Source organism: Pagrus major, chromosome 1 (genome assembly GCF_040436345.1).
Source record: "Pagrus major chromosome 1, Pma_NU_1.0".
Classification (NCBI taxonomy): Eukaryota; Metazoa; Chordata; class Actinopteri; order Spariformes; family Sparidae; genus Pagrus; species Pagrus major.
Window position 1 is genome coordinate 10,447,590 of NC_133215.1, and position 12,924 is coordinate 10,460,513.

Sequence of the window (12,924 nt, forward strand, 5' to 3'; positions counted from 1 at the left end):
CGTGCATCCGTCCCTTTATCCGGATCCACAACAACAGTTAATGTGGTCTATTCAGGGCTGAGACTCGTCCTCCATCAAAAGTTTGAAGGAAATCTGTTCAGTAGTTTTTGTGCAATCCTGCAAACCAACCAACCAACAAACAGACAAGGGTGAAATCATAACTCAGCCTGACAGAGGCTAGTTTGACACCAGGGGATACAGTACAGAGGCGATTTACAGCGGCTCTGACCAGGACTTTGGTCAGCAAGAAAGCGTTCTGTCATCACCGCAGCAGCATGTAGAGCTGGAATATCTTCATTCTAACTCGACGAATGAGGATTTTGGTGAGTTTTATTTTCTTTCTCTTGAACATGAATGAAATGAGTACGCTAACAAGGCAGTTAAGCTCACCTTATAGAAAAAGATGGAAACTTGAATTCAGAAATGGTATGGTTTATATTTCTGTTTATTAGGGGAAATACTGTAACTGTAAGAATATTTCCTTTCTTGTATGTTTGTTTGTAGATTTACTTGTCCGACGTGGCATTTCACTTTTCGGACATTTCTTATTGTCGAGCTCTGTTAAGGTAAAGAGGTATTAGCGGGCGATCACACCGAGAAACGTCTCCAGAGAAGCATCGCCAGCAAAAACTATTGTTTTAGTGTATGACGTGCCAGGCGGGCATTCTTCTCTGCGCTGCATGTCTCATTCCCAACTCATCCAATAAATGGGGCTCCGGTTTTGGGAATGAGGCTCAAAAATCTACTTTTCTGACAAATAGCACCTTTAAGTGCAAGGCGTAGAGTCGCGCTGCTGTGTCTGTTAATCACATTTAATGGCCAGTTGTGCATGTAGCTCTGCTCCACAGGTACACCATGCACTTTTCCAGCCTGTTGACGAGTCTTCGTGTGATCGGGGCCTTAGGAAACAGGCTGAGGCTAACTGGTTAGCGTTCTAGGCTATCTGTGCAACACATTGCGTCTTTGCTATAAGGTTAAAAAGGCTATTTATTCACCTATTGTTGTTGATTCAATGTTTTAAACTTCTTACATAAATATTACACACTGCACCTTTAAATTACCTTTTTTTTTTCCCTGACCAGTTCAATTTCATATCAGTATGAACTCCTCATGATTGCCTGAGGAAACAATTTCCTCAGCTGCTTCATGTCGTAATAGGCTGTTCAGGCTCAAGTTGTCACCTATTTCTGGGATAAAAATCAGAGTGTGTTGACCTACACTAAATAAACTCTGTGAATGTGTGTGTGTGTGTGTGTGTGTGTGTGCGCCTCCAGGGGATTTGTGTCCATGCCCCGGCCGTGTGTAGTGGACAGCTTGCGGCTGGATTGATAGAGTGACGTCAGCGCGCCGCTACCTCTCCCCGAGGGCAGGATTAGTCGGGAGCAGCAGAGACAGCGCTCCGGTAATCTCCCGGTAATAAATGGGGGGAGACGGGCACGTTCGGGACCGAGTGACACCGGAGGCCCCCCGAGACTCCAGAGAAGATCCCCGCGTTTGAAGCATGATGGGCCGCTTCGTGACGCCGCAGCAAACCGACCGGGCAGGTAAACGCAGCAGGTAAGCTGTGGAGACGCGGGGGGTGAACTCGTCTCAGGAGGATTTACCTTGGCAAGGTGTTCACAGGCTGCACCGCTTGTCTGTCAACAACTGCTGCTGTTTTATTTTTACTGCTGCTTGTGTCTGCCGTGTGTGTGTGTGTGTGTGTGTGTGCACTTGGGAGATTATGGGTGGCTGTTGACAACTTTACAGTCCGTGCAAATTTAGGGAAAAGACGGCAAGTTGAAGTGGCTGTAAAAAGCTCTTTTCTCCATTTTAAACGCGTCTTTGGTTCCGCACGGAGACGCACAGCAGAGCAGAGGTTCCCTCAGTGAGTGGAGGCTACTTGTGGGTACAAGTGATGCGGTGGAGGATCATGAACCCACATGAACTCAGTCACTCATCTGCTGTTGACCGACCTACTGCTGGCAAGGTTAATGTTTATGACAGATTAGAGAACATCATAGCTGAATGAGAGGCTGTAGATCCATCGACCTGCCTGCCTGCCTGTCTATCTTTCTGTTGCTTGCGCTCAGGATTTGCAGACAAAACCAACAGAAATAATCAGAAATAAAGCTCAAAAATCACCCATAAGTGTATTTTAGGCTCTCTCCTGCACATGAGATCCAGCTTGTAGCCTATATCTCGACCGTTCCGCCAGATAGATGGTGCCCAACGTGCTCTTTTTTTACGCACAAGGCCTAATTAAGCTTAATTGTTTTGGATTGCATTGAAACTCCTCTTAGATCTTTTTCAAGTTTCTCTCTTTCTGGGACAGAAAACGAGGAGACCAGAGGAAGTATGAGGACAGACTTGCCATGATCACAAAGGCAAGCTATAGGCGGCTACCTCTGGGCATTTATGGTTTGACTGTCACCTACTTGGCACCTGCCTCTGAATAACCAGATAACACCCATTATGCGCCGGGTCTCAGGGCTGATGGGCCGATTTGTTACCGCCGTGTGACTTTTACCGCTACCGGTGTGTACTGTAAGCTGACTGTATTTTACGGATCAGTGTGAATAAAGGTCCAATAACCTGTGAAGATCCGTGCAGCGCCTCCTCCACGAGATAAGAAGGGGGCTGTGAAGTGTATTTACTTCTTGGTGGGCTGTCCAAGTGTGCGCGCTTTGTGTCAGTCTTCCTCTGCCTCAGTCATCGCTCATTAAAACGGCAGCAAATGCTCAGTGATCAGAGACAAAAGCAGGCAGAAGAAAGTTTTGGTTCTGCACCACTTGGGCCAAACAGTGCAGGTATTCGGCGGTGTGTGTGTTTGTGTATGTGTGTGTGTGTGGAGGCGGGTTGAGAGAGACAGCACCAATACCGGACACAAGAGAGAGAGAGAGGGAGAGAGGGGGGGAAAGAGAGGGGAGAGATTGCACTACGCGAGAGAGTGTGAGACAACATTACTGGCTGGAAATATGCGAGGCGGATGTTTCTTGTGTGAGCAGCAGCAGCAGCAGCAGCAGCAGCAGCAGCAGCAGACACACCGCCGTGCGTCTTTGCGCTCAGAGATCATCCAGTCCTGATCTCTCCCCCCCCCTCCCCTCCCCTCCCCTCCCCTCCTCCCCCCTCTTCTCTTGTTTTTATCCCACAGCAGCCTCACCTGCGAAGCCACAGCGGAGCTCCTCAGCGGACACTTTGCTGACTGACACACACCGGGACGGACGGACGGACGGACACGCACCTCAGCGTACTTCCAGCATGGAGGAGAGCCGGGCAGAGTAACTTACAGCAGTCCCGCGGCGAGACTGTCAAGAGAGGAGAGCGATCCTCACAATGACCCGTTAGATTCCTGCCGCCGATGCTTTCTTTGGAGAGTGGATTGACCATCACCTAACGACAGAGAGGCCTTTATTCGTTTATTTCAGTCTTCAGATGGACCGAGTGCCCCCGGCACTGGCCGCTAAGATGCGCTGGATCACGCTGGTGCTTGCCGGCTTGACTTTCTGGGGCAAAGTGACTATTTGTAACTGTTTCGACTACGAGGAGCCAGATTATGATTATTATGAAGAGGAGAGAGCGGAGACCATTGACTACAAAGACCCCTGCAAAGCTGGTGAGTCTTGTTTTGTCTCTTTTTTTTTAGTTTTAAATCATTTTTAAATAACGCGAGTAAAATAGGTATTTTTGCGCGCCTGGTCACGGTGATCCTCCCCTCGAGCGCGCTGCTGGCTCTGAGGTGGCACGTGTATGTGTGTATGAGAGATGACAGCGTGTGTGTGTGTGTGTGTGTGTGTGTGTGTGTTTGTGTGTATTTGTGTGTGTGTGTGTGCACGCGTGCATGTGTGTGTCCAGATGCCCCTCTTTTCCCCACCCTTCATAACCGATAAGTCAGACTCGGTGGTGATCCCGCGGTCGGATGCCACGTGCATACCGGTGACGGTCCCGCTAAGCCAGTGCCCTCCTGGGATGCACGCGCGCACAGTCGTCCGTGCGTGCGCATCACCTGTAGGCAGAATTTTTGGCCGAAGTGTTTGTGCGTATGCAGAGAGGCTGTGCGTGCGCATGTAAGTTATTGTGTTTGCACGTTTGTGAGTCCAGATGTTAAATCAACCATCAAGGAAGATGAGAAACAGCTGGAGTCAACTGTACCAAAACAAGCGCTGATGCACTCTCTCTCTCTCTCTCTCTCTCTCTCTCTCTCTCTCTCACACGCACACACACACACACACACACACACATCAAACACAGGCACACTCTCTCCCTCTGTCACTCTCTGTCTTACACACACACACACTCTCTCTCTCTCTCTCTCTCACACACACACAAGCTCACACACTCTCTCTCTCTCTATTGCTCACACACACACAGGCTCACACACACACACACACACACACACACACACACACACACAGACACACACAGTGATAAAAATGTTGTAGGACACTTGGAGGCTGGGAGCTGCTGCTGTACGACAGTCTAACCACATTCGGTTTCATAAGACAAACAGTAAACGTGTGAATAACTAGAAAGAAGGAACATTTATAAGAAATAATCATGAATTAACGTCTTGATAGTGTCAACAAGTCGTTGTCGCTCACTTTAAGGTGAGGTTTACACATTAAAAATGTAATTTTTTCTCAGTGTTTTACAGGTCTTATATAGGTGCTTATGTGTGTCCTGTGGTGGCTTTGTGTGCTCCACCCAAATGAACTCATGTCTCACAAGACACAAAGCCTGGAGATTCACTTGAGATTTTATGCAGTCCTTGTATCCTGCTTTCTTTTACCACATATTGTATGTATGTGTTGGTATGCGGTACTTATAATGTGAACATTTTTTTTATTCTGGTACCAATATGATACCTGAGTTTCAGAATTTTAGATATTCTCCCGATATCCTTCTCATAACTTTGACTTAAGAACACAAAAACACTCATTTTACAGTCACCACTCTGTCCAGACTGTGTAGCAAAGCTCAATGATCAGTGAGGATTATTGTTGCATGTTAACCCTCCTTCAGTTTTAGCATCATTCCTACAGAGCAGGTGGAGGAATCTGAAACTCTGCTCTCCTCTTCTGTTGGCCTGCTGTTTGTGCAAAGTTGCCAGAGAGCTGTGTTGTCAAAAATATTGAAATACTCATACGTATTGATTCAGGGTGGGCCGATTAGCGCCGCTGATATTCAGCATTTTCCCATTTTCGGTATCTGTGATTTTTCTGTCAGATTGCTGATAAAATAAACTAATTTAACATTGCAACAACCTCTCACATAATGTCCCGCCCACAACAATATCTGATTGGTAACACGTCACAATTAATAGCCCGTAAACACTGAATCTGCCAAGTAACTAGCAACTGAATTTATCAAATAAATGTAGTGGGGAGGAAGTTTAATGTAGCAGAAAATGGAAAGACTCAAGTAAAGTACCTCAAAATTGTACTTAAGAACAGCACTTGAGTAAATTGCACTCAGGTTTATTTAATCACTGGTTGTCGGAAATTTTGACACAAAGAGTTTCATTTTTACTGCAAATGAATATCGGTCCCAAATATCAGTTTTCAGTCTTCTTGATTTCTAATAATCAGTATCGGTCGACCCCTAATATTGATTCTGGATATTTTGAAACGATTTTGAAACTCATTTTTCGTTATATTTTTCTTTTAATAAATATCTTCCCCATGGTATCAAACATCGACATGACAGCCCGACCAGAGAGATGTTCTTAGACCAGTCAGCATCTTCCTCATAGGTTCTTATTTGTTTGCGCCTGTCTGACTGTGTGTTTATGAATCTGTGTTCACATGTATTTAAATGGCACTTTGCAGCCTTAATGTTGTGATGACACATTGGACTGATAAGGACTCCACCCAGCGCGCTGAGTGTCCACATGCTGACCGACACACATTCCTCACATACCAAATACACAAACCTGACAACCCTGGACACAGCCCAGTGTGTGTGTCTGTGTGTGTTTTTTCATGTGCATGTTACACTGATCCCTGTGTGGGTGATTTTATGTTGATACTGCAATCCCATGACTCTGTGGTTTTTAGTTATGCTAAGACCCTTACCGTGTGTGTGTGTGTTTTGTGTGTGTGTGTGTGTATTTGGATGGAAGCCCGGCAGGTTACAGGGAGACAGTCAGTCTACATATGTTTGAGTAACTGAGCGACTCTTGTAGGTTAAAATAACTGGGTGAGAAAATGCAGGCAGTGTTTTTATTTGCGAGAAATATCAGTGCACATAAAGAAGGTATTCATGCTGACACGTGTAGATTTCTCACAGCGATTTCACACATGAGTATCCAATTTTAAGAAGCACGCCATAAATAATTATTTAGTAGAATCACGTGTGCCAGGTTTACCAAATATTTTCATTTTGTGTTTTATTTGAAGGCACTGTTTGCCGTTTCTAGATAGTTATAGCGGAGAGAGCAATAAATAATAAGTCATACGCCTCAGGAAAGCCTTGAATGTTTTACTTAAGTTGTAACGCTTCAAATCAAGTGTATGCAGTATGTCTTCGTGGTCATTCACACAGCCTAGATCAAATCTACATCTGTTTGCATCTGTACATAAACTTCTATGCCTTCATGCCATCTCTAAAGCCCTTTTAACACAGAGATAACGCAACGGAGACCATTACGCTGGGTTTGTTTTTTACGCTCAACGTGTGGCTCATTCCAGGCCTGACCCTGTGGCATCGGTCTGAGTGGTTGGTATTCCGCCTCCTGTTTTTGCTGGGAAAACACAAGGGGAATATTTGGCTGTCTGCTTATCTCCTCTGAGTCCCGCGCTGGTAGACAGGAGAACACACACTTCCAGGCCTTTGTGAAGTGATTTCCCTACGTGAACACACACATGCACACAGACGCACACACACACGCAGAGCTCCCTCCATTCACCCGCGCTTATCTCTTCCTGGTTGTCTGCATCCTGCTACTCAGCTGGAGATGACACACACGCGCGCACGCACACACACACACACAAACGCACTCACACACTCACACGGACGTGCACGAGCTCCCTACGCTCGCTCAAGAGTCATTCATGCTTCCTTCCAAATCACTGTTCTCATAAAATGCTCGCAAAAACGGAGTGAAAGCTAAACAAACCAAGACGTCCGAATTAAGCTGTGGGTCATTCCTTCAGGAGCGACCCGAGAGACCAACCGCCGGTTCTCTTCTTCGAATACAATAGTCGAGTATCATAGGAGTGTGTATAGTACAATACATAATGTACATTTTCTCTTGAGCGTACATCCCTGAACTCGGATGTTATAGTGCAAGAGCTCTATTTGAATTAAAAAGAAGATTTAACAACGCGATAGTTGTTTTCATTCTGTTCATCGTGCACGAGCTGAGCCTGTTCATCCAGAAGAAACAACAGTGATGCAGCTTAACTGCAGTAATGTTTCTCCAGATCCTGGAGCGAGAAACTCTTTCTTTTCCGTCAGGTATATAATAAGTTGATAGTGATAGTGTTGACTTCATGAGCACTTAAGTAACAATAGTTACATCACAGTTTCCATGGGGAGCTTGAACCAGGACCTTCCACTTGAGGGACGATCTCCACCCTGCTGCCTGCATGAAGTGGTTTCATGTTGGCTGAAGCTCATTCTGATGTTCAGATAAAGGCTAGCTGGGTAGAGATACAGTGCTGATGGTTATACATGATGTCGCTGTTGTCTTATTTTTGTAGGTGTATGGATGAAGGCACCTTTTTGCAATTAATTTGTTTCTAGCAGCTCACAGAGTTGGACGAAATTTTTACCTTATCTTCTTCAGTCTGGTTGCTGTGCTTTTATTGGAGTTGCCTCGACCTTTTATAGAGACTGGGGGCGCTCCACTCGAAGCACCTGCTCTATTAAAAGCAAAGGAACATTTTAATTACGTGTCAAAATCACAGTCATTTTGGTTCACCATCTTGGGTTTGTACGAACTGTGAAAGCAAATTCAAAGGATTAAAAGAGTGGATTCGAGGGGATTATTGGTAGTTTTAATAGTCTGTACTTTTTCACTACTAACATCCTCCACCGACTGTGAGGACATTAGCTGTAGCTGTTGGCAAGCTCGCAATACATGCGCCGACTTTTTGTGAAGTGCGTGCGACTGTGTTTTAGGTCTTCATGATTCTAGGGGTGTAAATCACAGGTTTCATCAAGATACAATAATATATCAGTACAATATTTGCGAATATCACAAATACTCTGCCACACTACGATTTACCAGTTAAGTGCAGTAAAGTTTACTTTAAACTGACTCGACTAACACATAAAACATGGCTTAACAACAGGACAGGACATTTAATATAAGTATAAAATTCAGCTCAGTAAAAACTGTCAAGTAGACAAAACAATTGTTTTGTTAGTCACCATTATCAACTCAAAGCTTAAGAAATTACTTGTATAATTTCAACTTTTTCTTAGTTTTCATGGACCTGATCCAAACAGGACTCCAGGACCAAAATCCTCTTGCTGAACGGATCCAAATTAAGAGAGAACCCGACACATCAATCCAAATAGTACATTTAACTTTCCCTGCTTGTCGCAGTTTATAGTCTCTTAACTTTTCTCCTGTAATAATTATGGTGCACTAATGATCAGAGCTGATTACACTTGTAGCTCCTCAGGTATTAGACATACTCTGCCGACACACAGACCCGAGAGTTGAGAAGAGCCAGGTCCATCATCTCTCTCTCTGTCAGTAGCAACCAGCAGAACCATAGAAACCTCTAGTTAATGTGTGTTTGTGCGGCTTAAGAACTTACCAGGAACTCCAGTTCTTCCTGTGACTTCCTGTGAAGGAAAACAAAAGTCAGTTTCGATTCTGCACAAAATGATAATGGTTTAAAATGTAAAGTAGTTTGAGATAACTCTACGTGGACTGTAATCTGTGTAGTTTTTTGGTGGTTTTAACACACAAAAAAAAGCATTTAGGAAAGGTTCGTGAAAACAGCCAGTGTTTCTGGAATCAGGTGGCATTTCAGTGAATGCAGCTGTTCGTACAGCTGTTTCGATATAAGTTTAACGAACACTTTTGTATTTATTGGTGAACCAGATGTGTCTTAAACAGCTGAATGTGTGTGCCCGTGCCCGTGTAGACTGTGTGTTTGCTTTTGAGTTTTTCATTCAGAGAGTTTAGCCCACCATGTCGTGACAGTGAGCTGCAGCTACTGTTCACCCCTTCCCCCATTCCTCAGTAGGAAGGAAACTGGAGCAATGTGTGTATGCGTGTGTGTTTGACACTGTGGCTGCGTTGTGTGGGTATGTGTGAGCGAGAGGACGAGCGGTCTCACTCATATTATATTAAACAGGATTTTCCCGAGCAGAGTGCTCCTGCCACTGAGCTTCCGAAGTCTTCCTCAGGATTCCCGCCTCAGCACAAACTCTGCGGCCGCGCTGAGAGCCGACTGTTTGTTTTGGAGCATCATTGTTCCGGAGCTGCAGAAGCCATGAGTCAGCACCGCCGTCACTCCGCCCACCTGCCACGCATTGCTCAATTATTAAATCTCTGGCTGCTTTTATGTCACCTAGCTTTTCCTGATGTTATTTATAGAAGCAAAAATCATTCGCTTACACCCATTATTGACTGAGGAAACCTTCTCCTTACAGTCAGACTCTTTTTCCAGCTTTCCCCAGTATTGTGGGAACCCAGCTGTGCTCACAGATGCAGCGTCCCCGTGATGTATGACGCACAGCTGAGCACTCTTAGCTAGGCGCCTACGTAGGTTGATATTTTAGGTCCTAACAAATCTTGCTGTGTTTAGCGTGCAAATGCGCAAAAATAGGTTGTCACAATAACTGAATTTTAAACTTCCCTACAATACTAGTAAATATATAAAGATATTTGGTTCCTCTTTTGATACCAAAAAGGTTTTTTTATACCGTCTGTACTGTCAGTGTTATTATATCGTTTTAAGCATGTGGTATCCAAAAAAGTGTCAAAGTATCAATACATTTGACAACCTTAGCACGTACAGTTATCTACAAATGTTAATCATATCAAAACAATTTTATTCATGTAGTCCAAAATCACAATCACATTGCCTCATTGGGCTTTACAATCTGTCCAGTGAAGGACATCCTCTGTCCTTAGATCCGGGATTCAAGTGAGGAAAAACTCGCCATATTGAGAAAAAAACACTGTGAAAAAAGATGGAAGAAACCTCAGGAAGGGAGGGATCCCTAAGTCAAGGACAACCAGTCTTGCCTTAAGTTATCTTAAGAATCTTCACGGATGTACAGTCGATGGCCGACAAACAATGGCTTTTTTTCGGCTGCTTCAAACAGACATCCCCACATTATTTATACTAATTAATTTGAGCAACATTAGTCCCATTATGTTATACTGCTGGCCATAATATTGCAAGTCATTACAGTTTATAAAAATGCATACAAGTAATGGTAAACTGCCAGTTTTTTTCTTTTGACATTGATTTATCTAGCCCAATACTTTAATAAAAACCACTCAGATTCTGTTATAATCAAGCATTTCTACAAGCACCGTACGCTAAACTTTAAAGCTCTGTAAAAGCATGTGGAGCTGCAGAATGAGAAGATAATTCTCTGTAGGTTCATCACTACATACACAATAGATTGTTATTAACAAAATATGGATTACAGCTGCTTTCAGACTGTTTGAAACAGCTTGACTATCAGCCAGCTGTGTAAGATGTCATGTCTAAACCTAATCTATTCACTGTAATCTGTCTATGAAACTCATTATTCCTAGTAATTACACTGATTTTACATCAAACCTCAAAGAAGTGTTTTTCTAATCAGCGCAGTTATGCAGTCGCACATTCAGAACACGACTGTTCACCATCCTCACAAAAAAATCTTTATTTGATCTCGGTTCGTTGCCGGGCCCCTGGGTGCACACGCAGGGCACCCTGATGGTTAAATCGAGCCATGATCGTGTCCCGTCACAATGTCTGGCCAAACCCATGACCTGCTGGAGAGGAATCTCGGTATCACAGTAATGTGATTAAGAGGTTACACCAGCTCTCTCTCTCTCTCTCTGTGTGTGTCATATGATATCATGTTATTTTTGTCTCACACTGAACATTTCTTTGCCTGTTATTCCCTTCAGTTAATGTGGTGGAGTGTTTTTTTTAAAAACGCGCACTCTTTTGAGGTTGCAGATGTTACTTTTACTTTGCCTTATATATTATAATTATCTACATTTTAAATTCTATATCAGAGTGACAAACACAGGGACTGATTTTGCAAAGCAGCTTGTGAACCTTTTGATTTTAAATAGCCTTTTTATTACCTTTACTCTGTAATTTTGCTGTAGCTTCAACATGATATTTGTTGCGCTATCCACAGCTGGTGCTTGTTTTCGGTCTCTTGTCAGGTTGTAGAGATTGCACAACAGCACAAACACAGGCTTATGCCTGGTGATTTATGTTTCAAAAACAAAAAGATAAATAGTTCTCCTTGGGAACTGATGGCTGACTGACAGTACTTCTATGTTATTGGATTTGTTTATTATCGGTCTGGGCTTGATTTCTCGGTCATTTCAGGTGTCCAGTTGTTTGCCTCACTGCTCTGCCATCTGTTTTTAGCTGTGTTCATGCATGAAGAAACTTGCCTATCCTTATCTGTAGAAACATACACACGCACACACGCACACACACACACACACACACACACACACACACACACACACACACACACACACACACACACACACACACACACACACACTGTGCTGGAGGAGAACACAGTGATGTGTCAGTGTAGAGGTGTGCAATTGGGTCTTCAGTCTCTGTCAAGGACTGTGTTTAAACCAGGTGTGGTAAAAATTGCAGCTTAGCTGATCCATCTTATCTCTTATCCATCTTATAATTTTCTTCTTCTTTATTCCCACATGATCACACAAACACAAACACACAATTATTTCATCTTATGCCACAGAAGTTGAGAAAAACCCGTCCTCTCTCTTGGCCTGTGTCTCTCTCTTACACACATTCTTGCAGGAGGGTGGAGGTGTGAACTTTTTGAACTTGGACTGAGCTTCTACATTTTTTCTCTAAAATCACATTTCTGACCGATGACATTACCGTCTCCAGCATCTCCTGACAACACCTTATACAACCAAGTGGTTCATTTTTATCCCATCTTAAAGCAGTAGTCTCAGTTTAAAGTGCTTCTAAAAGTAATGGACAATGAAGGCTGTGGTTAGCTTGGTTTCAAGTATCAAAACATCCATAGAAACTTCTGCTGAGGAATACTGTCAATGTTTTACAATCGTTACTGTTCAATGATTTACATCTAATACCAACATTCAGTGCAGATGCAGAAAGTAATGCACCCTATATGTGTGGAGGGTTGGGAGGGTGGATCTGACACTGAGGAGAGACCCTGTCACAGACCTGCAATCAGTGTTATTTTTTTTTTTTCAGTCCAAGCTGAAGTTTGTAGATGTCTTTATTTGTCCAACCAACAGTCAACACCCAAAGGTATGAGTTACTTATGAGTTACTATAATAAAAAAGCTTAGAAGTACAATTAATATTCAAAATTTAGAAGCTGGAATCAATAAATTTGTAGCACTTTCGCTTAAACAACCCCCCAGCTCAAATAATTAATTGATTATCAAAAAATAGTAGCCTGTTAATTCTCTTCTTCTCGAATAACAAATCAATTACTCATCATATTGTTTCAGCTCTGTTTGACAGGGTTATGCTGTGGATTGAGACAGTAGCAGTGAGATGTATTTGGCCATATTCTGACAAAACTGTGTCAGACTGCTTGGAATATAATGCCTAAGGATGGGAATTGAGAACGGGAACCTTTGAGAACCAGTTTCAAATTGTCCAGTACATCAAAATCAGATGCCTCAGAGCTGATCAATTCCTTTTATTAGTGTCGGCATGTTTTTCTGACAGTTGTGCGCTGCAAAACAATGAAGTCAAACACACGGAGACTTGACGCT

General features: G+C 43.4%; 1 protein-coding gene across 1 annotated transcript in view; it reads left to right on the forward strand.

Annotated features, from left to right (window-relative positions):
* Positions 1-1,413: 1,413 nt before the first annotated feature.
* Positions 1,414-12,924, forward strand: part of tll1 (tolloid-like 1) — a 47,731-nt gene continuing 36,220 nt past the window's right edge. The window contains exons 1-2 of the mRNA XM_073464514.1: positions 1,414-1,557; positions 3,134-3,595. Of these exons, the coding sequence (XP_073320615.1) occupies positions 3,415-3,595 (181 nt within the window). The 5' untranslated portion in view covers positions 1,414-1,557; positions 3,134-3,414. The remainder of the gene's footprint in view (positions 1,558-3,133; positions 3,596-12,924) is intronic.